General features: G+C 40.7%; 3 protein-coding genes across 4 annotated transcripts; all 3 read right to left on the bottom strand.

The window, feature by feature from the left end:
• Positions 1-520: 520 nt before the first annotated feature.
• Positions 521-6,422, bottom strand: plcxd1 (phosphatidylinositol-specific phospholipase C, X domain containing 1). 2 transcript variants are annotated; one of them, XM_042416914.1, is made up of 8 exons: positions 6,079-6,422; positions 5,854-5,896; positions 4,628-4,766; positions 4,370-4,512; positions 4,132-4,260; positions 3,205-3,360; positions 2,492-2,672; positions 521-2,393 (listed from the first exon to the last, which is right to left on the bottom strand). In XM_042416914.1, the coding sequence occupies exons 1-8, from the start codon at positions 6,126-6,128 to the stop codon at positions 2,149-2,151; spliced, it is 1,086 nt and encodes a 361-aa protein (XP_042272848.1). In that variant the 5' UTR covers positions 6,129-6,422; the 3' UTR covers positions 521-2,148. The 2 variants fall into 2 exon arrangements, with proteins under 2 accessions (XP_042272848.1, XP_042272849.1); XM_042416915.1 differs by having other exon boundaries at positions 4,628-4,822; positions 5,854-6,422.
• A 2,593-nt stretch (positions 6,423-9,015) lies between these two features.
• Positions 9,016-18,247, bottom strand: jade3 (jade family PHD finger 3). Its single transcript, XM_042417449.1, has 12 exons — positions 18,048-18,247; positions 15,818-15,886; positions 15,599-15,658; positions 15,409-15,491; positions 15,166-15,323; positions 14,869-15,059; positions 14,462-14,673; positions 14,022-14,189; positions 13,806-13,922; positions 12,186-12,644; positions 11,015-11,132; positions 9,016-10,873 (listed from the first exon to the last, which is right to left on the bottom strand). Exons 3-12 carry the CDS (start codon positions 15,645-15,647, stop codon positions 10,047-10,049), a joined length of 2,382 nt encoding a protein of 793 aa, XP_042273383.1. The 5' UTR covers positions 15,648-15,658; positions 15,818-15,886; positions 18,048-18,247; the 3' UTR covers positions 9,016-10,046.
• Positions 18,248-19,584: 1,337 nt separating this feature from the next.
• Positions 19,585-24,740, bottom strand: rp2 (RP2 activator of ARL3 GTPase). The gene is made up of 5 exons (XM_042416746.1): positions 24,431-24,740; positions 22,772-23,440; positions 21,647-21,761; positions 20,646-20,731; positions 19,585-20,529 (listed from the first exon to the last, which is right to left on the bottom strand). Exons 1-5 carry the CDS (start codon positions 24,590-24,592, stop codon positions 20,446-20,448), a joined length of 1,116 nt encoding a protein of 371 aa, XP_042272680.1. The 5' UTR covers positions 24,593-24,740; the 3' UTR covers positions 19,585-20,445.
• Positions 24,741-25,422: the final 682 nt, after the last annotated feature.

Raw genomic sequence — 25,422 nt, 5'->3', positions numbered from 1 at the left:
GAATAAAAATCCTGACATTCTTTTCTTCAACTAATTAAGGCTGGACAGAGCTGCTGGTATAATTCTAGATTTTTCTGTGGTTATTTATTATTGATTACTGCAGTTGATACATTCAGAACATAATGGCCACCTTCATAAGACACTTCTTTTTGCCTTTGCCACACAAGTGCTGGCCAATGGGAGCTCTTGTTACTCTGTTTATTATAGAGAGGATCTTTAGATTGACCTGTAGGTGAAACAGAAACTGTACATTTAAGAATATATACATAATACACACTAATCTAATGGCAGAATAATTAAATCATTCATTTCATTTAATCAATGTTTTCAACAACACCATTTTAACTTTTTAAGATTGTAATTCCATAATTTAAATGTAACTCATTCATTAACTGTCTCTAAATGCAACAATTAAGTTAATTATTCTAATTAATCACAGAAAAAAATGATTATGGAAGAAGCATGCACACTCTTTAGTTTTTAGTTTATTAGTTTATTTCTAAGAGACAAGTACAGAGAACAGCGACAGTTTCAGGACCAGAGTCTGACATACTGTACATGTGTAAATAGCCGAAGCTAATTTCCAACATCAGTCCCTTGATGGGTATTGATGGTTCAAGCTATCATTAAAATTACATTATAGTTTAAAATCAGTGCATATAATAATAAAACAAGAACAACAACCATCCATGACAGCAAAAATACAAACAGACAAATAAAACAATACAAAACAAAAAACATTCATAGCACAAACTCAAGTACACTAGTTGGTGTCATGATTACAGTTCTGGCTCTTGAATGTTGTAGAAAACGTTTTAAAATCCTGAATCTGCTTTGAACTGGCGGGTAGGGAATTTTTTATCCTCCCTACAAGCATGGACAAAATGTAAATGCACAATTCATGAATCCTCTTTACCCTGTATGAGGCTTTAAACCCCAAACTAACAGTAGAAACATATGTACACTATCTGAACAAAGGCCTTTTTAAAGGTCATTTTCACATTTTACAAAAAGGAACAAGAGGAACAAGTCTGTTTTGTGGCTCTAATGTTACTCTCTTATTTCCCTGTTTGTCATCATGTTGACTGTTATGGTGACTTTAACAGAACCTTTGAAGTGAGCAGCCTACTATTTAAGCAATGAATTAACGTATTTGAATTAGAGTAAACTAATAGCTTACGTTTAAAAGGTTTAAAAAAGTCAATTACATTCTGTGCTAATTAATAATTGTAGAATTAAGTTTTTGCAAGGTAACACAAATTGTGATGTTCTATCATGAGGGAATTGCAAGCATTGTAAAGGAACGTAGGGGAACAAGCTTTTTTCCTACTGTGGCCCTTTAGGGACACCGTACAGTAGTTTGACATTCTCTGTGGCTGAAAATACCAAAGACATGGTCACTTCTTTTAAGTAAGTAAATCATTTTTTGCTCATAAAGTGGAAACATTTTTAATTGTATTTGTACTTCTGAATGGTCCGTGAATAAAGTGAGATTATTTTCTTCAAAATGCTCATGTTTATTGGAAAAGCGTATCTTCACAGGCACAGTGGTGCAGCATTATTTTAAAATCAAGGCCTAACCTGCTGAATAAAGTCAATTCTTAATAGAACAGTCAAGGTTGGGTTCATGCAAATAACTTTTTTTTCTCCATGCATTTTGCATAAGTTTCTTCTCTACATTCTCTATGGGTAAATACACGTCTTACAGTTTAGCTACTTCTTAAACTTGCTGCCCACATGTCGTATTTATAAAACATGTGCCCTACAATAAGTCATATGTGGTCAGTGAATACATTGTTTGTGCTTACTCATCTAAAATGCATACATTAAGGTGACATTAGTTGTATCATTATTGCTTCGGTCACCGTAACATTAAGCTGGCCACCTTGCTGATGTGTGACAACTGATACAGTACATTGCATAAATAGTGAACTGAATGTAAACAAACAAGTGCAGCTCAATATACCAAAAGTCTGTTTCCAAGCAGCTTTAAGACTGAAATATACAATTCACTGCCTCCAATAAGTGCATTTATATTTAAATGAATAATTCAAGTACTTGAGTATTTTTCTCAACAAAACAAGCTCATGTGTATTTCATGCTGTGATTCACATTTTTTTTTTGTAGAATAATGCATATCGGTAAAAGTCATGAGGACCATTTCAGTAGTTTCTCATTCAATGTAACAACAGCTGGTACAAACTGGCTCTCTGTGATAAAGTCCCCAGCAATAATATTGAGAGAGTCCACTTTGGAGCCGGGAGTCTGCTCCTTCACCCAGCTGAGCAGCGTCGGGTACGTGGACATCACCAAGTCTTTCAGGGACTCTGTCGGGTGTGTGCAGATGTATTTCAGGTCCTCTGTCAGATTAATTCCTGTGACGAAGAAACCTCCTGAAACACAAAGTACACACATGGGATTGTACAAGTGACAGTAGTAAGTAATAAAGTAATAATAATTTTGTCCCTAGCCTGTGTCGTTGGTACATTACCTGGTCTGCCGCGTTGTTTCCTGTGTTCAAACTCCTCAATAAGAGCCTCAGCTTTGCATTTGTTGGCCCACCAGTAAGGAATATGTGGCCACAGGTCACTGTGATAGCTGACAATGTTGTGTTCATAGGACACAATCACTTGGTAGCCTAAAGCCCAGAGGTTTCGAAGACTTAACACTTCCTGAAATCAAAAGAATAATGGGCTGAGTTGCATTTTTTGATGATTTTTTTATTATAATTTAAAGGACGAGGCTTGTGTTATTCTTACTGTCAAAAAACCCCATGAAAAGACATAAACCGTCTCTGTCTCTCAATGCTTTCAGACTTCTCCAGACTATGTTTGTTCCTATTGAAGTAGGATGAAATCTTGTGATGTAAATCTTTAAAAATGGGTCATTATCATAGTAGTTTCAGTTGGGCATTGTAGTTTTTGGCAAATATTACTCAAACAGAAGTAAATAGTGCATTTGTTGGGGACTATTTTCAGCTGCGGATTAATACACATTTGATAGATTAGCTAAAATAAACTAGAATTTACAGTGTGTTTCATTTGTTGGACAACAATGGAGCTCTATGGCACAGTGGAACAGGATATATCAGTCTTTGGCTATACATACAATACTTGTTAGGATAAATTTATTGTTTATTTAAGTCTTTTCATGGGATTTATTGACAATATGAAAAATATAGAACATCGCCAAGAGAAGCCATACCATTTTGGGACAGAGCTTGGAGGTGAATATGTTGCGTATGGTTCTGAGCAGCCTCATGTGGAGCTCCTGGCTCAGGCCGAGGAAGTGGCTGAAGGAGAGGATGACCACTTCTCTGGGATGAGCGTCCAGCCACTCTCTTATCTCAATAAGAACAGTCTATAAAGGAAAACACAAGATGCCATTCAGTTTACAGCAGGACGCCATCTAGTAAAAAATTTACAGCTTTGCACAAATGATAACTGGCGACATATAATGCCAGGATCCATTAGGTGGTAGGACGTGATTTTTGGCTTTCATACATGGGTTTACTAATGGAGCGTGTCAAGTGTGTTCGATCTGCCAGATCTGCTCTGGATAAAGAAGTTTTTTTTCCCACTCACCACCTGGCAGCTCTGCTGGAGAGTAGAGGTGAGTGAAGAGCATTCTTATTCTTCTTGCAGATATGTTGAGTACAACAGAAGTGTCTTAGAAATGCTTTATATTTTCTGCATTATTTCTTTGTAGCATCACAGATAACGTTGCTTAGGTGAAAAGCATCAAGCGTGGTGAAAGATTTACAGAAATCTGATGAATTCCTAAGCGGATAATTTTCTAGAGCATCTAATACTCTTTCATACTTGCCAAAGAATTGATGTGTTAAGGTGTGTTTAAGAAAAGGGCTGAAGAACAGGACTCTAAATAAAATGGCTGTATTCCCACTACAATAAAATATAAACATCCACAATTGCGACCATAATGCTGATTTTTTGAGCACAATAAAGAGCAGAGACAGGAGGATTTAATATCTCACTGGAGAATGAGTGTGTTGTTGTTCTTTAAGTTTATCTTTCTGGTTATTGTTCTCAGTGCAGATGGGTCTTTACAGGAGCATAACTCTCAGTGTGGAAACATCTTGTGGACATTTGTGTCTGTGTGCCATTACTTCACCTCCACAGTGAGTGTGGTGTAAACACCGTGGTAGAAGTACAGATCTGTGGAGCTGTCATTGGGTCTGTGTGCAATTCTCAGGTCACAGTATCTGACCCCACAGTCCAGCTGCTGCTTTATAGAGTAGTCCTGCGAGACACAGAATGCAGAATACATTACAAGACACAGCATAAAATATTATTGAATCCATTTTTATTAACAAAGAGTAACTTGTATGGCTTTTTTTGTGATTTATTACCTGGGTTTTTGCCCATTTGTACACAAAGGGGCGAATAAGGGGCTTCATGTATTTATCCAGCTTTTGAAGCATGTCTGGCTGGGTGAGGTCAACAGGGGATCTGTCATTCATATCCAGACAGTAAGTAATCGCATTGTGGCTGCCTGAGTGGAGAGAAGATCAATACAATCATCATAAGACATCTAATTATTATTATATGCATTAACATCTAGGATGGTCTAGACATAATGCAACTACCAACAGCTAACGTCAGCCTACCTGGGATGGCCAGGTGGTACAGAGGGATGTCCCACAGAGCGCACGGCAGGTGAGTCATCCAGCTGTCCATGGGCAGCTCTCCCAGTCTCAGCTCTCTCACTCCGGACACCACAACCGAGGACATTCTGAGCTCCGGCGTCTGCAGCCCGTCAGTGAACACACATTTAATCAGTGGTGGAAGAAGTACTCAGATCCCTTATTTAAATAAAAGTACATAAGTATTATCAGTTTTATGTAATTAAAGTATTGCAGTAAAAGTAGTGGTTTGGTCTCTCTGACTGATATTATTATATATGACATCATTAGATTATTAATAGTGAAGCATCAGTGTTAGAGCAGCGTGTTACTGTTGTAGCTGCTGGAGGTGGAGCTAGTTTCAACTACTTTATATACATTTAGCTATTTTAGTCCAGTGGTTCCCAACCTAGGGGTCGGGCCCCTCCAAAGGGTCACCAGATAAATCTGAGGGGTCGTGAGATGATTAATGGGAGAGAAAAGAAGATAAAACAAAGTTCTGATACACAAATCTGTGTTCAGTGTTTGGACTTTTTCTCTAATCTTTGATTTTTGTTGAAACTTTGGATCATTTGAACAGTTTTTGAAATGAAACCATGTGAGATGTTTAGAGGGAAAAATCACTATTTGGTGGAGCTGTTAACAACTCATAGATATCTGAAATATGACCCCGACTACACACTGCTTTTTGTAAGACGTCAAAAGCCAAAAAGTTTGGAAACCACTGGTTTCATCTTTAACAGTATGTTGTATTTTAAAAGCTTGTGATATTATCATTTGTGTCAAATCTTCATCTGAAAAGTAACTAAAGCTGTCAAATAAATGTAGTGTAAATAATGTAATAAATGTAATGTAAATGTAGAAAGTACAATATTTTCCTCTGAAATGTGGTGGTGTGGAAGTATAAAGTAGCATCAAATGGAAATACTCAAGTAAAGTACCTCAAAATTGTACTTAAGTACAGTACTTGAGTAAATGTACTCCGTTACTTTCCAGCACTGCATTTAATGGTAGCCTATAGAGCGCTTGTAGAAGTGAGATCTCTACATTATGTTTCCAGATCCGGAAGCTGCTATTGTGTTCAACTGAAACTACATGAGGGCAGTCTTGTTTGTATGGAGGGTTAATTCAAATAGATGTGCATGTATAGAAACTTGTGCATCGTGTTCACTATCACACTCAGTCATGTGTCCAGTTAATATCACACTTACTTGATCAAACTGCTGCTGCAGCTTCCTCCAGTCGCCAAACCAGCTGAACCAGACAAACCACCACACAGGACAAACACGATGATGACTACAATTAAAGACGTGTGCCAGAGGAAGTCGTCCATCCCAACGCTTTAAAAAATGTCATGGCTGTACATAAAACATGCATGATGAGGTCCAGGAGATAAAGCGTGGCCGTGTCGCTCCCCAGCAGCTCCGTCTAGTTACCTTTTACACCTGCATAGCCCGGGATGGCGAAGACGGTGGGCCCGGCGCATTTTGAGTTCAATTATTGATCAGCCATAGCGATGAACTGATCGATTATCCACGTGCGATCTGCTGGCTGCTCATGTGCATGAACACAAAGTGGGTCCCCTCTGTGCCCTGCGGTGATGCGGGATGTGCGGGGAGGACGGGCGGCGGCACCGCGCCTGCTGACAGATCAGCAGATGTAGAGAGGCTCTCTTCTTAAAGAGCCCGCTGAAATGTTGAGATGAGAGTTCCGTGTTGAACCAGACAGGACACAACAGTGATGCTGATGTCTGGCTGGAAACTCCTTAAACTCCCAGACACACTGTAGCTCTGCCCACACCTGTACGTGTCTCAGCAGGTGTTTTCCCACACCTGGTTTACGTCACTGATGGGGTGTGGCCAAAAGTACAACATACTATATATATATACAAGTATTGGTCCAGTATTGATTGATTGGATTTTAAATTTTCTTTTTTTTTTTCTTTTTTTGAAAAAGGTCTGTGGTTCCCAACCTGGGGTTTGGGACCCTCCCAGGGGTCACCAGATAATTAAAGCTGCCCTGTGGAGTTATGTTTACATTTAGTGTATTAAAACACCCAATGTTTACATCCATGTTAGCTAGCTTACAGTCTCCTTCTTCCTTGCCTTTGTGGGCACATTGCTAAGTTTTTTTTTGCGTTTCTTACCACCACTGTGGTGAAACTGGCAGCAGGAATGTGTACTTTGTCAACAGTGTGCTCACACGCATGTGTCCTACTACTTGTGAATAATAAAAACAAAAGGAGGATACACTCATGAAAATATTGCTCTGTAGTGCTGCTAGTGGTGAAAAACTCCACAGGCTACCTTCTCATCCATTGTGAAACATTGGAGGTCTCTAAATTCAAATTAAACAATCTGAAAAGGAAACATTGCTTATTGAACTGAACAGCTCGTGACTTGGACATATGTAACCTGTGACAAGAGGTCTTAATAACACGTTGCTTTGCTTTGAAAGGCCACAAACCAAAAGATTAGGAACTGCTGACCTACATCATGAAGTCTGTCTGAGAAGAAAGGTGGTTGTCCATTCTGTAAAATGTGAGTGAGATGTGTACAGGCAGTATCACCCTTTTCATCCTATATACCAACTATCTTTCAGATGTTCATATGTGTTTTTCGACTGCTCAAAACTGCTGCCACACATTACACAGTGATTCTTAAAATGCCTTGAAATGTACCTCAAAGTTTAAATTGAGGCGAGAGTTGACCTTTGCACTAAAATGGGCTTCCAGAGAGGACATTGATTAAGTCGTCTGTTTGCTTGTGATAATTTGGTTGGTCAGGTCTTTCTCAGCTTCTTCAGCAGGTCAATAAACTCTGAAACAGCACTAACCAACATAGTGAAGCAAACTAGACAAACTGCTTCAGTGCCTTGCTGACTTTAGATTTAACCACAACAGCTTTCCCTTCTGTACGTCTCACTGTAAAGGCCTTTTTCACATATCGTAGCGGTTAAACCATGTAAAATTAATGATGGCTGCATTCCATTTAGGTATGCTGCTTACAGGCTCTTGGTATTCTTCATGCTGCCACGTTTACACACAGACACTGAGTACAGCCATTATTAATTAATGTTATTAGTTGCGTCTGTGCTTTCCCTGCTGTACAAGGGCAACATGTCTGCTGCGAGACAGGCCTGCGCACATATACTGAAAACAGCCTCGCTGACTTAAAACAAGCTGTGTACAGTGATGGTTTTGGTAGATTAGAGTGTAGCAATGCTGCCATCTAGCTTTCCATCCAAATAATTGATACAAAGAATGAAATGGTTGGCATTGTTTTAAGTAGGTTACTGTTTTTGCCAGTTTTCATTCATTCTTTATGTCCTCCCTCCTACTAATACTACCTTCCCGCAAACAAAAACAAAATATTTGGCGCTGCAAAATTTTGACTAAGACCTTATTGCTATTTACAGCTTTAAATAGTTTTATATGCCAAGGTCTTCCCTAAAACTGCCCATCATCTATCCACACAAAGAGCACAATTTTAATTTTAAAAGTTTATTTTTAAAACGTACTTTCCAAAGGAGAAACATACCGTATGTGGAAATGCATATCTGGGTCCTTATCATTTCACTGTAAAACATGATTCAGTGTGTGCACCTGTTTTAGCCATTTACAACCAACTTCAGTCCAGAACAGTGTTTGTCGTTGGCTGTCATTGGCCAATCACGCAACATAAATAAAAGTTGAAAAGTCCAAACAGAACAAAAATGCATCAGACAGTGTTCATTCATGCTGCACGGGGTGGGGGTAGGGGGGTGCACAGTTGACTGCAATGCTCTACTTAGTGATTCCCCTGACCAGTTCTTAGCAGAGTGACCACTCAGTAACCACAAACCCTCCATCGCAGCATGTGTAACGTAGAGCGTGCATTTGTAAAATGGTTACAGTGATGTAGGTCAGGCGTGACAGCCACGTTTGACTTTGGCGTGACATTTCTGGCTCATAAAAATGTATGTAGTGCTGCTTTTTAGAGGCTTGTAGTGGTGCCACCTCTGTCTGCTTTCACCAGTCTAGACTAGCGAGGCAACAGATTGGATATCGTCTGCCTTCTCTGACCTCATTTGTCTTGTTCTGAGTGGTCAGCTGAGGTTGAGGGTCTGTGTTCAGGGTTTTATGACTGTTAAGTGTGCACTGGAAGATGCTCTAAAGTAATTCTATGTGAATATTTGCACTATTTATGAAACTACAACAGTACTATACTCTTTAAGCACCAACCAACTGAAATGTGGATGACAAATCAGTGAAAACTCACACCAAACGCTGGTCAGATGACTTCAAATCACAATTTTGTTAATTTCATGATATATTCTATTTAGGCAAAATTCTTGTAGAGCTGTTTGTATTAAGACACAATTAAAGACTTGCATTTGAGAAGTTCGGCCTTTTTGGTTTAATGAAATAAAAATGGATTTCTTACTTGGCAAAGTAATTGAATTGGCATCTGTATCAAAAAAATTATAACAATATCCAGCCCTAGTGACCCAGCCGTGCCAGGTTGTTTATTATCAAATCAGGGAAACAATTAAAAGCAAAGACTGCAAATATGAAAGTTCATTTTCAAATAATAGTCTGTGAAAATGAAGGCTCATCGTGTGACGATCTGAGTCTTTGCCTTTACGCATCCAGTTACTGAAGGATACGTCGGGGAATGTTATAATTTCTTAAAACATATTTCTTCCTATTCTTGAATCTTCACATGATCCTTAAATCTAACCAGGACACCACATACCTGCAAACCTTATGGTACTAATATTGAGAAAACTGCATTCCTACACACAAAAGGCATGTTTTAAAAAAAAAAAAAAGACTCCACTACTGTATTACAAATATAAAAAGGTTCATCGAGCTGGGTTATCAGCTGTGGGTAAACTGGTTAACTGTAACAGACAGTGTGCAACAAACAGGTGCAGGAGATGCTAGGATTCACTTCCATCTGGCATGTCAGTTTAATTTGTGGCCGCAGTGATGTTGAAGCATCGATAGAGTGGAACATTTGTGATTCAGTTACATGTTATTTACACGCCAATTTCAACGTCGTACGTACAAATGTTTTAGTCAAAAGGCAAATTAAACCTGTTTGTAGGGGAACAGGGCTGTTTAATACAAAGTTGTGCAGAGTACAAATGTAACGCTAGCCACAAATGAAAGGCAGGAATGATAATCTCAGAAGACTGACATATTTGTTCCTCTCAAACTAACACTGACACGCTACTTGACGACAATATCCTTCATGCATCTTCTCCTCCTGTAACTTCTGCTTCATGTGTACAGCCGTTGGCACTGTGGCTTGATCTGGTCCCTGATGGAGACGTGTTCAGAGAGACGGCCTGGCACTTAGGAAGACTGCCAGAGAGTGCGCAGAGAACAGCGGCAGTGGGTGGAGTCGACAAACAGCTGTCACCTCTGCATAGGGTGTCTGGAGCCCAGCGACTGCTTCCCTCTACTGATCCCTTTCTGACAGTCCCGCCTCGGAGCGTCTGGCTGTGGCAGCCCGACCTGCCGCCGGTGCCTCCCTTTGGCCTCTGGCTCTGAGTCACTGAGCTCCAGGTCAGGACAGTATCCGTCACTGTCCTGGTACGAGCGCGTGCTTTTTGCTTTGTGTTCAGATACGGGCTTAACCCATAGTCTCTCCTTGGCTGAGCCCTTACGGGACAGTTTGTCTGAGGCCCGCAGGTCCTCTGTGGTCCGTACTAAGTTAATAGTCGCCTCTTTGAAGGATCTGCCAAAGTGCTCCATGGCAGACTTGCGAAAGCTGCTCTTGTCCAAAGCCTCGTTTGAAGCGTCCTGGTTGCTGGGTGTCTGGCAAGAACTATCCTTCTGAGCCACAAACTTCTCTAAGAGACCGTTAGATTTGGCTCGCTCTTGGTCAAGTTTGCCATTGCTGTTGGACGAGTGCCCGTGGAGCGCGGCGTGCAGGGCTAACGGTTTCCCGGTGGGTTTAACCAGTAACGCCGAGCTGCTGGAGTGGCTTGAGGCAGACAGCCGGCCATTGGGGCGCTCCTCTCTCCGGCTACGACTGTGCAGCTGAGGCTTCCCCTGACCTAACCCTTCACCAGCATGGTCAGTAACGTTCCCACTGTTGTCCGGGCAGAGCGGCCCATTACCAGATTTGGAACTGGGATTCCCATTTCCAAGACTGGAGGCTTTGGGCATTTTCAGCTTGAGAGTTATCCTCGGAGGAGGACGAAACAGCATACCCTCCACAGGAAATGAAGCAGGAAGACCTTCCCACAAAGAAACACAAACATGTTACTAACATTACTAAAAAAAGCCAGAATATCATCAGAATCATCTGTTATAATAGTAAAATGTGTGCTTGTGGTGACAAAGTGACCGGCAAGCTGAAACACAACAGATGGTCTCACCAGCAGAGAGTTCCTGGTTTAAGAGCTTCACGTGCAAGTTGAACATCTGCTCCTGAGCTTTACTCTGCAACAGCTTCAGCTTCTCCCGCCGGCTCACCATGTAGCACAAGTTCCTCACCTGCAGAATGAAAAAATGGTGTCAATTTAAAAATGATAGTAATACTGATTCATCATTTTATTTCTAAGCTGTTCTGACAGTATACATATTTGAGACTTCTTCAGTTTTTCTTCCATAAATCTTGGACTGGTTTGAGATCTGGACTCTGACTTGGCCACTTGAGGACATTAACAGTGTCGTTTTGAAGCTGTTCCTGCCTTGCTTCGGCTTTATGTCTTTACGGGGTCGTTTGTCTTGCTGGAAAGTAAATGTAAATCTTTTCCTGTGTAGTAGTTCTCTTACAGACTGCAGCAGGTTTTCCCTTCAGCATATTTCTAGTTTCTACCGTCCATTTTACGGTCTACCTTCACAAGCCTTCCAGCCCCTGCAGAGTTTTTCTGCTGATGTGTGTGGATTGATTTGTAGAGATTTGATTTACAGTGATTCCATGTTGTAAAACAGTAACACACACATACACACACATACACACTAGGGATGCACCGATCCAACTTTTTCAGTCCTGATACCGATACCTGGGCTTTGGGTATCAGCCAATGCAGAGTACCTGATCCAGCTATTTGAGTCAGTATCAAACCAATATCCAATATCAGTATCGGTGCATCTCTAACACTAACACACACACATACACACCCCTGGGTCTCGGCCCAACAGACCCAAATAAAAAATGCCTGGGTTGGATTTATCTGCTCAGTGGTTCACAGGAGATTTCTGAGAATTATTAATGTAAACACATTGAATATGTTTGAAATATAGTAAGAATGTGTTAAACTCAAACTAGAACGTGAATCGAGGAGCAGAAGCACCACAGTTATCTCACTAATTTGAGTTTACAGGCCAAATTGTGAATTCTAACACACAGAATCTCTGGCGTAAAGAATGCCCACTAAGCAATCATCATCATATCATGAATAAAATTAAGTTATCAAACACGGTGAAACTATGAAATTCTGCAAAATGCTCTGCACTTGCTCTGTAAATAGAAAAAAAAACAAGACTCAGCAGTAAAGACTCACACACTGCAGTGTAAAAAAAAAAAAAAAAAGAAGCACCTACCCTCTCTAAATCCTGTCGCAGGTGCATGAACATCCGCATGCGTGTGTGGATGGTGTCCTCCTGAGGCTGCAGCACCAGATTCTCCTCCTCCTCTTTAGGAGGCAGCAGAGCTTTGTTAAAGTTAGCTTTCCTCTTCAGCTTCCAGTACTGATAGATGAAGTCTGCCAGGTGCTCAGAGAGTCCGAGGGCCCGGGCCAGTTCTCCCAGCTGGATTAGAGTGAAGAACTCCTCCTCCAGCTCCTGTAGTCTCTGCGCCCGCTGGCCCACCTTCACCGACTCACCGGACGGTTTAGAGCGAGCTGGGCTCAGGCCAGCTTCACCAGATTTGGACTTGCTGTGTTTCAGGCAGTAAGACTTGAACTTGACTTCATCCCCTTCATCCAGGATGGTCTTCATCTCCAAGCTGTGCTCAAAGGCACATGTCACATGGAAGGGAGTGGTGCAGTTCTTTACGGAGCACTGTGAGCAGAGACAGAAACAGGTACATTATTTACATGGACTCCGTAACCCAATTACTGAGAATAACAGGATTATGGTAAGAGTAGGATTTAAGCTTTTACATATTTTGCAGAAACCCAATTTCCCCACTAACCTGAGTTTACATGATTTGTTTCATAATTGGATTATTGTGTGGAAAGTTGTGCTGTGGCCTACAAATAGCATCTCATTAGTGCTGTTAAGTAAAAGAAGGAAAATGGAGGCACTTTGGAGGCCATTTGTTACTCAGCTACATTTGCATAACACTGTAAAGGAATAGTTTGACATTTTGGGAAATATGTGTATTAGCTTTTCTTCCAAGAGTTCGATGAAAAGATTAATACCAGTCTCATATCTGTGAGATAAAACAACTAGCCAGCCAGCACCAAAGCTCACTAATTAACACCTTATATCTCATTAGTTTAGACCGTTAAAAAAAAAAATCAGTGTAAAAAGGCAACTTGTTATTTCACAGGGGGTGGACTGTGCTGGACTGTATCTTGGCTGGATGCACTGAATGTGTCCTCTGGTTGCCTGGCAACCTCAAGCTGACAACAAGACTCCCCTTATTTCCAGCCTCTATGCTAGTCTAACCATGGGTGTGATTTCACAGTGGAAACTTTAATTTTCCAAAGTTATATTTTTGTCCCTCTCACTTTTATATTTTGAGGGTTGATTTCAAACAGTGTCCTCTAACTGCACGGCTGGGGTTTTCTGTCCATAAGCTAAATCTTCTACTATATTCTATCTAATATATATATCACTGTATGGATAGTACATTTGAACACCTTTTGTAGCATTTAACAACAAATGCCCTCTGAAAACCTGACAGGATAAGCAGGTACAGAAAATGGAAAGATGCATGAACAAATATCAGTGCACACAAGTGATTTGAGAAGAAATAACATACAACCAGAAAACTGGTCAATACTGAACTTTGTTGTATCCACTATGAATCAAATCTGCATACTGCCTCCTTAAAGGAACAAGCCACAAACTTCCACACTTTTTTTTTTTAATCACTTTTCAACTTTCCTGAATGTGAGATTTTGATACTCAAAGGGTGGATTTAGGGTGGAGTATCCCTTTAATTCAATAAAGATAACCTCAGTCAGGTTTTTTATAACTAAGATCCTCACTCACCTGGATACATGCGCCTGTCTTCACTTTACACAGACTGCAGATGAGAGACCAGCGGCTGGGTGGGATATGGGAGACTTTGGTGATGGGCTCCATCCTCTCGGGACAAGCGATGCTCACCTACAGAGGAGTGACATTTACACGATGAGACGTTATTCAACGTTCACTGTGCATTGATATAGAGAGCAAACAGAAGATATTAAGTGTTTGATAATTTACCTCCGGTATCCACAGGGCGCAGCTTACATGTGCCCACTTGGTGCCTGCCCGTGTGGCCTTCATAGCGCCGCCCTTCAGGGGACACAGAAGGCACTGCGGGTCGATGCTGAGGACGCACGTCCTGCACAGCCAGTTTCCAACAGGCACTTTGACTATGCCATAGCAGGCCTGTTGGGAGAGAGGCGGGTTGAGACGTTCAGTGATTAATGAGCTACTTAAAGTAAGTCAATGTGTAACTGGCACATTTATTATTAACATACAGGAGACAAGAAATTCTGATTAAAAATTAAGTCAAATAGTCAAAAATGTATCTTTATATCAAATAATGAAACAGAAAAAACACTTGTCTACAAATAACGGTGGCCATGTCTAGAGGTTTAGAGATAGATCAATACATTTTCAGTCACATAACTAAATGTTTGAAGTGTGCTCATCTCTACCTGGTGCACACAGATGTTGCACTTGTCACAGAACACCATGTCGTTCCCTTCCTCGCTGTCGGGCGAGCGGCACACATCGCAGATGACGTCCTCATCGTACTCGATCCCCAGGCCCTCCACCGTCTCGATGGCGTGCTTCATGTTGTCATGGCACTGACTCTCCAGGGCCTCCATGGCGCGCTCCATTGTCAGCTCGTCTATGGGCTCCTCCCCTGAAAGACAGACAGGGACAAAACCCCAGATGGTAAGAGAAACCCTGGCGGACTATCAGGACCACATCAGTCAAAATCTTAATGCTCTTATTTCCAGTTTAGGGAGACAGATGTCCGCAGTTGCAGATATCGACCACAAGATGTGCACAATGGGAATTTTATGGTGGATTATCCCTTTGCAATCCTGCTCCTCACCCATGCAGTCTAGCTCTCTGTTCAGCGTGCGCAGCCAGTAGAGATCCATGTCGTCCAGATCGTAGCGACACATGGCCTCCGCCAGCTCTTTGATGTTGACGTAACCTGGTTCCATTGACTCCTGGCTCGAGCACTGGACGTACTTCCTCTGGTGGGAGTAAAGCACTTCCTTGGACTTCTCCGCAATAATTCTGAACACACAAGATCAAAATCTGTCAGTGCTACAGAGCTCATTGGAGGCTGTATGAAGTTATAATATATCTGATAACAGAGTCGGAGCTTTTCGAGCAGCGTTACCTGACTGACGGCTGTGGGATGGTGTCTGGACTCGCTGGCACCTGGACTCCCTTCTCCCACTCCTGCTTCCAGGTGTCCGCCAGCAGGTAGTAGTCCTCTGGGGAGACGTGGTGGGAGTCCGGCAGCTTCATGGCACTGATCAGGTCTTTTCTGAACACCTGCGGGAGGAGACGAGGCACACAGATAGTCAGACACCGGTCCTGATGTTTAGCAGCGCAGCGCCTGATGTGGAGGTTAACTTACTTCAGCCGGTTTCTTCGGGTCGGAGGCGGGGGTTCCAGATTTACTGCCATATTTGTTGGAGGAGCAGAAGGAGGTTGAGGGACCTAAATTAAGACAGAGGGTGTGAATTAAAAAAGCGACAGAATATATATATATATATATATATATATATAAAAACAGAGTCTGTGTTAGGTCATAGCAGGCGACTCACTCTCATTGTCAGAACTGTCGCTGCTGCTTGAGGACCTGAGACGTTTCATCCTGTAACATCCTGCAGAAGACAAGAAGAGCGGCATTAAAACACATCAGGAAAAAAGGAATTAATGATTGTTTAGAAATAGAAGTGAGTGTTTAAATTATTATAAAATTCAAGCGACAACCAGCTGAGGTGAAAACCAACAGCATGTGTATACAGGAGATAGCTACTCACCATAAATTTCAAATTGAAAAGCATGCTAGTGGATTCCTCTGATAAACCCTTAAACACTTAATTTCATACCTGCAAATAAAAAAATACAGTGTTAAGAAATATGTCAGTGCAATAAGCAAAAGGTGTAAAAAGATTTAAAAGATGCAAAAGATCACTGTGTCACAAGTTGCATTTCTCTGATTCTTGTTAGCTTTTCCTTTCTTTTTAAAAAAAAAGTATATTGGACAGTTTATAGCGAGGGTGACATAGAGCACACAGACACCGCAGGTTCACAGTATCTGCCTTTAACCTACTGAACCGCTGGGACGATTCATTAAGGTCTCAAAAAAGTGAGGGACTCAAACCCGGAGTCGCCCCCACATACAGTACGCTGTTTCAACAGACAGGACATGCCTCACATTCCCCATGAGGACAGGAGGGGTGGGGGGAGCATGAAACTCACTCCACTCTATACTGAAGTATAAGTCAAATACACTGATGCCAACTGCTGAGGAAAGTGCATAGATAGTTTTAAACTAGTTACAAAGTCCAAACTAGACCTGTAGTTGTGCATTTAGTCTGTAAAATCACAAGAGACGAGCGATACCCGAAAAGGATCAAAATTTAATCTGGCTGAAAACAAGAAAATAAAAAATCCTTGGGGTATAAATCAGTGGTGAAATTATGATGTCATAACTTTATCAGTTGTTCCGAGATCTTTATTGACTTAAAACTTGGTGCTGTTTCAAAGAGTGAAATCCAAAAACACAAACACAGCATAGTAAACAGTGTGTCCACCTCTACAGCAGAGCCTGTTGTTGTAGCTGCACTCTAAACGCCTGCCAGCTGCTACTGACACCAGCGTTCCCGTCTCTGAACGCAGCACACATAAACAAAAAAATATTATAACAGCTATAAGATATTATGAATAACGTGAAGTTCGGGCCATCTTAAGTATAAAGTTAGAATGTTAACTGAGGTGAAGAACTGGATGAAACTTATTAGATGAGTAATATTCAGATAAATGATAGGCTGGCTATAATCTGAGGGTGGGATAACATAGTTAAACTGCCAATGATGTAGGAGGTGAGTACTCAGGGCAGAGCTGCAACTAACGATTATTTGCATTATTGATTAATCTGCTGATCATTTCCTCTGTGGAAAATTCGATCACTGTTTCACAAAGCCCAAGATACAACCTAAAATGTCTTGTTTTGTCCCGACCAACAGTCCACAACCCAAAGATATTCACTTTACTGTCATAGAGAAAAATCACATTTGAGAAAGTGAAATCAGAGAATTTGGCAATTATCTTCTTAAAAATGACTCAAAATGATTAAACAATTATCAAAACAGTTGACGGTGATTAATTCAAAAGTTGGTGACTAATCGATTACTCAACTAATCATTGCAGCTCTAAATCAGCGTGAAGCCACAAAACACAGATTAAGTTGTCTTTTATGAAATAAAAAAGTTCCTGCCCTTACTGACTTCTGTCTCCATAACGTACTTCACAGCATTTTGCACTGAGTTTAAGATGTTTTATCATCTACTACACCCAACAAGTACTTTATGGTCTGAATGAGACAACTGTGTTAAATATAATGAGACAGACACATGTGTCATAACTCTACTCCAGCCTTCCTTACACTCTTAATGTTACTGTCATCACAGTCTGAGATCAGGAAGCTCCCCACATATAGTACAAAGTGGACGGATATGACATCACACTGATATGAGGTTACTGGGTGAGAAATTAAACAATGATCTATACATTTCCCTCCTCGTTGTGTCCTGTATGTATTAATGTGTGGGTAGCTATGACTTTGTGCTTAGCTACAGGGACGTCGGGGGGCTTTTAGAAAAACAAACCCTTGTAACAACTACACAAAGTGCCCTGCCCAAAGAGCCTTGGCGCCAAACCCACACACACACATACACACACACACACACACAGGCCTGTTAGCGGGCTGCAGGCTGTGGAGAAATCAAACATGAGCGCCACCGTCGTACAAAGATGTCACTTCCTAGAGACATTAAAGACGAATATCTATGTAGCTCAACTGGGTTAATTATACAGTGCTGGGAGCAGTGAATTATCAGCAACGTTTACTCAATGGTCGCTAACACTAATGTAGTCAAGAGGCAGAAAGAGTCCCAGAAAAGGAGCAGGCCCCGTGGCCTGGAAACACCATCCAGGGCAAATCCTGGCACACTGAGCCCCACTGTGTTCTCATTCCTCCCGTCTTACCTCCAGTCCTCGCTGTGCTGTCCGCTTTATTCCAACCATACAACTCAATCCTCAACATACACCTATAAACACAGAGCCAGACCCGCTATCTGCGCATTCATTTGATGTTTTTTTGTGTCCCACCACAGTGGGAACCTCCTGGGCTGCAATCTGTCCACCACCACGGCACAACAGCTCTATTGTACCGCGCGTCCCTCCGGGTCCTAAACCCCGCCGCTTCCCCTCCACGCTGGGTGCGCTCGATTTGTGCACCGGCGTTTAGCTCGAAACACTAACTCTAGACACAACTCCTTCACAACTGTAACACACTGATTAAAAACAAAAACAGTCCAGCAGTCATCTGTGTGCTTTCAGATATTCTACAGCTTTTAATGTGACTACACATTTAAATGTAGAAGCAACAAATTACAGACAAATGTGTATTGTTGCTTTAAAAAAAACTAAGCTCAAATACAAAAGGTTTACAAATACAAAAGTACATCACAGTAAGTCCTTATGTATATTTTTCTTAAAGGCAACTGTACAAAGCTGTTGGCTAAATTTATCTTTAAGATCCCCTCCAGACACATTTTAAGATGTACATAAAATACTCTACTATTTGTGATGACCCAAATCCTGCTCATATACTCACCCCTTAAAATTGGATTTTCAATGAGCACAGAGAAACGTTCCACTTTCAGCAGATGAATGTGAAAACAAACTCTGCGCATACATCGTTCTGCACAGTGAAGCTCAAACATTCAGCTATAGGAACGAGAAGAAAAACATATTTTTGAGTGGAGGGGGACTTCTAACTAAACCTGCAATGTGCTGCATGTGTTTCATCATCGATAAATGAATAAATGAAAGTCCCCGACACAGTCTGGGTGTAGTCACGCTGTTAGCGAATGATGGACACACTGTTTAAGTAGGTGGAAGTCAAATAGCTGAAGTGAAAGCTGCTAACTGGGATTCACTGAGCTGTAGATGAAAACAAGACAGCACATTGTTACTGAAGTCATCAATGCAAAACCAATGATTCATTTCGCTTTAGGGAAATTCTGGCATGAGTGTTTTTCCATTAAAGTAATGACACTGATCTCTAATATCCAAGCACTGTGTTTCTTAAAACACCACAGAAAATAATTCACTAATTTGATGAGTCATATTAGTGAATCACCTTCTTTTTTTACCAGTTTTACACAACATACAAGACAGTAAGACAAGAGTTCATTTAGAGGTTGTTCAAAAATGTAAAACTGCTCAAATTGTGTTTTACAAAATGTCAGGTTGATCTGGTTACAAAACAGAACCAGAAAGTTTCCCTTTACCTTATTGGAAGTTTCTTATATATCAATTGTTTTGTAAATGACAACCTTCAAACCATGTGGATGTGCTGGTGATGGTGACTATAGAAACTTTACTAAATCAGGAGGACGATCATTTACGACATTGTGATTATAGACTGTCGTTACCTTCATTGCCTACAAGCATTATCACAGTCACATACTGCTTTCTTTCATTCATCTCATTGAGTACAGGTATAAAACAAACAAAATGAAGTCACACAAAAGGAAACTTTTACTAAAAATTATAATGAAGAACATCAATTTGTGTCTATACAAAAACATTCAGTAGAGTATAAAACAAATATTACAAAATAAAAAAAAACAACTTATCACATGAATTGCCTACATCAAAAACCCAGCAATTATACACGTGTTCACACTGATTCCCATTCAGTATAAACAGATCAGTTCATCTGAATGAACCGCAAGAGACACTCAACCTTTCACGATTAAACTTTGGCCTAACAAATACAAATAGAGACGTAGTTATCACCTACACAGCTTGTTTCAAATATACACAACTTGAACAAAATCCATTATCTAAACCACATACACACACACACAAGTCATTATAAGAAATAAAAATATGATTTATATATAAAATATATTTCCTCAGGCATTCTTGTGCTCATGGTCTTTTCCACTGCAGAGATTGTTTCAGGCAGCACAGAAAAACAAAGCTTTAAATTAAAATGAATTACATTTACAGCAAAGAGCTACATTCACAATTGATAAAAGCAACAGAATGACCAAATACATTCATAGAAATATAAATATTCACAGCACGCTTAGTTAGCAACTAATGGATGTTACGTGTTTTACAGCAAATGTTTTATTCTCCTAATTTTTAGATGATACTGGGACGACTGAATTGTTCTATCCAAGGCTTTGTCATTCACAGTCCTTAATAGTTTCCACTTCTACCTATTTTTTTTTTTAGGATAAAAATAATAATCCATAAAAGAGGCAAATAATCAAATGCTACTTATAAATCAACCCAAACTGGACGGCAGGGGTTTAGACAATCTGAATCAAAGTCTGATGAGAGGTTTGTCTCGATACTTAATCATTCACAAGCCCATCTGCATGTCAGCGAAGTTGAAGAAGCTGTCCACGTCTCGAGAAGATGTGTTCTTATTATCAGAGACAAAAACCTGTGAGGAAAACAAACATGAGATGTTCTAGGCTTGATGGAGGTATTTTACTAGAGAAAGTGAACCTATATGGGTAAAACTAGAAAAGACAGATGCAGTAAATACAGTCTGCTTACCTTGGTCCCGCTGAACACTTCATTTGCTGTGTTCTTGCAGGCTTCCACAACTCCGTCACCGTTCAGCTCCAGGGCGATGACGGGACCTTTATTAGTAATAAGATACAAAAGTCACAATCCTACACTACAACGGTCCAACTCAAACAATGACTTCAAAACATTTCCAACTGCTCTATGACTGCACAGCTACACACACAGTTTGGTTATAAAACTTTCTAGAACCAAAATAGGGATGCTGACATTTTCAAGTATAATTACCAAATCTGAGTGCTGATTCATTTGATTTTTGCAATGTGCCCCAGATTGGCAGTGGAAAGCTAGCAGTCAGCAGTGTCGTCATCGTAAAAATCATGTGAGCTTATAGGCCACAAGTCACTTTCAACTTCTGAGAAATGGCAGAAATGGCATATACTGTAGCCTGAGAGGGGACAGTATTTGGGTGTAAAACAGGAACCCAAATCAAACAAACTGATCTTGTTATAACAGCTAAAAAACTGCATTATTAGTAGCATTATTCCAGAATCTGTATCAGCTTTATTGGCCAAGTATGTTAACAAGTACACGGAATTTGGCTCTGGTTTTTAGTGGCTGTCTGCTTACACACAACAATGTTCAGGAAAAGCACATGGACATGCAGCCAAAACAAAGACAACAAAGCTCAACAAAGATATGTAAACATAAAGATATGACTAATATGACTAATATGTACAAGCAAGTACGTGACAAAGTCTTGTGCTATTTGAAGACTGGAAACTAACCCTGTTTGTCAGTTTAGACCTGTTAAGACAGTGTGATAGTTTCGTTCTGCTCTGCTGTTATATGTACTTGATACTTTAGAGTATGTACACATGTTGTATCTTTTAGACTTATGAAAAATCTTCATAATCTACTAGATAAGATCTGGTACGCCGGGCCGAGCTCCTGAGCAGCTTTTATTTTAGAGATATTGTGGACCAACATCACACAGAGACAAAAAAAAGATTGCAGAAGATGAAAATTACCTTTGGTGATCCACTCCACCAGTTCCTCTGCGTTACTCTGAAACACTCTCTTCACATCTTCAGGTCGCATTGAGACTTCCTTTGTCTGGATCAGCATGAAACCTTTAGCAGTTGCCTGTGTAAATGAGATAATAAACATTCAAGGTTTGCATTGATCCACCAAGCATTTAAAGAATGCCTGCACACAGAGAAGATTAACTGTATATACTGTATATATGTATAAGTGTGTCTGCATAGTGCTTGCAACAAGATGTTGTAACTGTCCCACATGTGGATCCAGTCTCATGCTTGTGTGATGGAGTAATGCATATTTTGGCAACAACACCAACATAACTGGAATGTTTAACTGGCAACGCAGCCAGCTTAGCATGTTAGCTTAGCATTTCAGATATTCTACAAGTTGTCAGAGTCAAAAAGAAATGTGACTGACTTCACTCAGACTACCGATGTTTGGTTCTGAAAATCATATTATTTGGAATAAATCTGTCTTGTACTGACAGAATACTAAGAATAAAAAAAGCTTTATAATGTTTATATGCACAATTCATGAATGGAATACGTCCCAGATATTAAAGGAATGCTGAGGTGTGTACTCAACATAGCTGGTGAGCTAAAAAGACACAATGAAGTGCATCTGCCTCAGGAGAAGCCATCATTTTAAGCAAGTTCTATATTTCACATGAAATTATTTAGTGGTTTGAGATGAAAGAAATATCCGCTGAGCTTCTGTGATAATGCAACTTATCTGATTTGGCTGACAACCAGCTTCAGATTCCTCTAAATGTTTTATTTTACTCCAGTAAGGACAGGTGCTGATGCTGGATTAAAAGTCACAATTTGTAACTTCATTTAGGATGACGTCAGAAAACTGCAGGTTCTGTCAGTTAAAACTGTGGTTTTGCTTTTCTTTCGATTCAATCTACAACTATTCAAAGCACAGTAAGACTGACTGCTCTTTAAGTTATATCAGTGCATTACCAGAAAGCTTTGATACATCATTATCACCACCATTTTTCCATTCACATACTAAAGACTTCTTCCTTTTACTAGGACTTTGTAACAGATTGTGGTATTATATTAAGCGAAACTTCCTCACACTCTCCTTTCACTTTGAATCCTCCTCACCTCATCTATCAGTTTGCGGGCGTTTGCAGTGGTGTACTCTCCAGCAAAGAAAACAAAGAGGCAGGACTCTTCACTGTCCTTACGCCTCCCTCCTTTTGTCAAAGGCACAATGCTGCGTGCGGGGTCGGTGGAGACTCGAACTGACTTGAACTCAGACTCAGAGTCTGGGGCCGGCACAAAATCCAGAACCGCTGAAGTCTCTGGCAACAAGCTCCAGTTGTTCTCTCCGGACACCGGCGTGAAGTCGTGTATGTTGCTCCAGTTGTTGTTGAATATGCTGAGCCCGGCGTCCTTGAAGTGGAAGGCCAGCTCGGGGTAGAAGTACTGAAAGCAGCCGAATTTCATACCTGTAGATGACTCAATGATGGGCTGAGTGGCGCAGCACAAGAACACTTCCATCTTTTTACAGTCCCGTGTGCGAAACTGCTGACAGGCCACCACGCACTTGATGTCTTTACAGTCTCTGAAAAACACACTGCCCTTGACAGGTCCGAGAACAATGCGGCAATTGACGCAGTCGTCGATGGTGATAGTTGCTGAGTGGTCGAACACGTAGATGTTGCAGTTCTCACACTCCTGGATGACAAACTGTTGCCCGTTCAGTTTGCCAGGCAGGCGGCCCACCGTCACATCTTTGAGCCCTGTCAGCATGTAGTCTTTAGGATCAACCTGTGCAAAGAGAAAGTTGAATAGATGAGTATTCAAATAATATATATTTAGAGATGCACAGATATGCCTTCTTTGAACTGTGCCAGTATCTGCACGTCTGTCATCCAATAACAATACTGATATTTTTGGAAATGTCTAAACTTCTAGAAACATTGCTGCGGAAACTTTTAAGCTTCTCAGACATGCATATACCAATAATGCACTATATCCATTTCTCTTACAACTAGGTCGCATGCATGACTGATATTTGATTTGACCGCATTAGCTTGCAGTTATTTATAAAACTATTTTGAGACCTCACAACCGGATACTACGTGATGTCATGTATTGTTTGGTATACCATTTTTAAGGTGCAACATCCCATGAGTCAAAACGGAAGTTGAACCACCGCTTAGTCAACGCCCAGTGTCTGAACAAGCCATGTAAAAGTGTGGTCAGCTGCGGAACAGTGAACCATACAGTGTTGTGTAGTAATCCGATAATGAGATAACGCGGGATACACGGAGACAGAGAGGAAGAGAGGAAGAGGCTTTGAGCCTAAAACTCAAAGAGTGTTGTCAACGTATAATGAGCATTACACGCATCTCCTGGCTGGTTAGGTAACAGTTGAGTATCTGGAGACCGCACAATGAATCTAAGCATGTTGCAGCACCGAGGAAATCTCGTTAGAGCAAATGTCGACAGGTGACTTAACGGTGCTCGTTGGCATAACAGAGTCACTGACACTTTTTGGATGTCAGCAAAGTACAGGGCTGCTAGCATTTACACTAATTTGCCTTTTTATCTATAAATGTAGCTCACATTAACTGCACCTCTTGGGGAATACACAGTAACCAGCCACCTGAAAGCTGCTGGCACACACGTTAAGAGACGTTTTAAGCGTGCAGACAAGCTTAAGTTAGCTGGTTAAGACCCTCATTTGCCATTCGGATATGAGTTTATTTCATTTTATCTTTTTATTTTCTGTTTCACCGGTCCTACGAGCGTTACCTTTTCTCTCTTATCCCAGCTGTACTGCTTCGGTGCCTCGTCGGTGTTGTTGCCAAGGGGAACCGCGTTGCTTGTCGTAGTTTCGACCGTCGTTGTTGTCGGCTCACGTTCCTCTTTTTCGGACGACTTTCTTTTGGATTTTTTCGAAAAGAAGCACCCCATTTTGCTATTTCACTGGTGACGAGATGAGACCTGTTTTCTAACAGTAACGTTAGCTAGGAGAGCCCGAGATGTGTGAGGCAGAAGCTTACGTGCACTTTTAGTTGACAAGATTTTTTTTTTTGCTTCCCGTTTCCCAGGGTTGTTTCGCAACCAATCGGTACCGTACTAGTTGTTATAACAGCCAATCACAGACCTGGACAGAATGACGAAAGTCACGCAGAAGAGGCGTGCACTCATGCTATGTTCATGTAAAACTGCAAATGAGAATTTACGCAATCAGTTTTTATTTTAATACATTTTAATGCGTTTGCCTTTGCATAAAATGAAAACCTTCTGGCATATTTTTTTCCAAGTTTAATTCAGTTTGCCTGCCCGTCAACAGCCGCGCATAGGACAGGCCTTCTCTTTGCCCAAACAAAACAAAATAACTGCGATTTTCATAAATATAGTGCGTTGTTTGGAAAACAAAATCAAAAATTAAGACTAATATGATAGGTAAAATAAAAACTAAGTTAATCATTAATAATTCATTTAAATGTATCTTGCAACCATCCCTGTCTCAAAGTATGGGGTCAGTTGCACACCTCACACCTGCAAATTCTGAGTGTATTATAATATATAGACATATTTTAATGACGTGGGTACTAAACTGATATATATGAGTTCAATCTATTAAAACTGTGTTGGTCTACTATAAATAGTAATAGTAATAGTATAGTAATAGTAATAACGTTGTGCTTTACAAAGTAGGCAGCCCTCAAAGTAGACTGACGTCACCGCTTAGATGAGAAGAACCAAAATCGTATAAGCTTGAATTTACCAGACTACCA

Source organism: Thunnus maccoyii, chromosome 7, assembly GCF_910596095.1.
Source record: "Thunnus maccoyii chromosome 7, fThuMac1.1, whole genome shotgun sequence".
NCBI lineage: Eukaryota > Metazoa > Chordata > Actinopteri > Scombriformes > Scombridae > Thunnus > Thunnus maccoyii.
The sequence above is the reverse complement of the archived record's forward strand: the minus strand, read 5'-3'. Positions and strand labels throughout refer to the sequence as shown.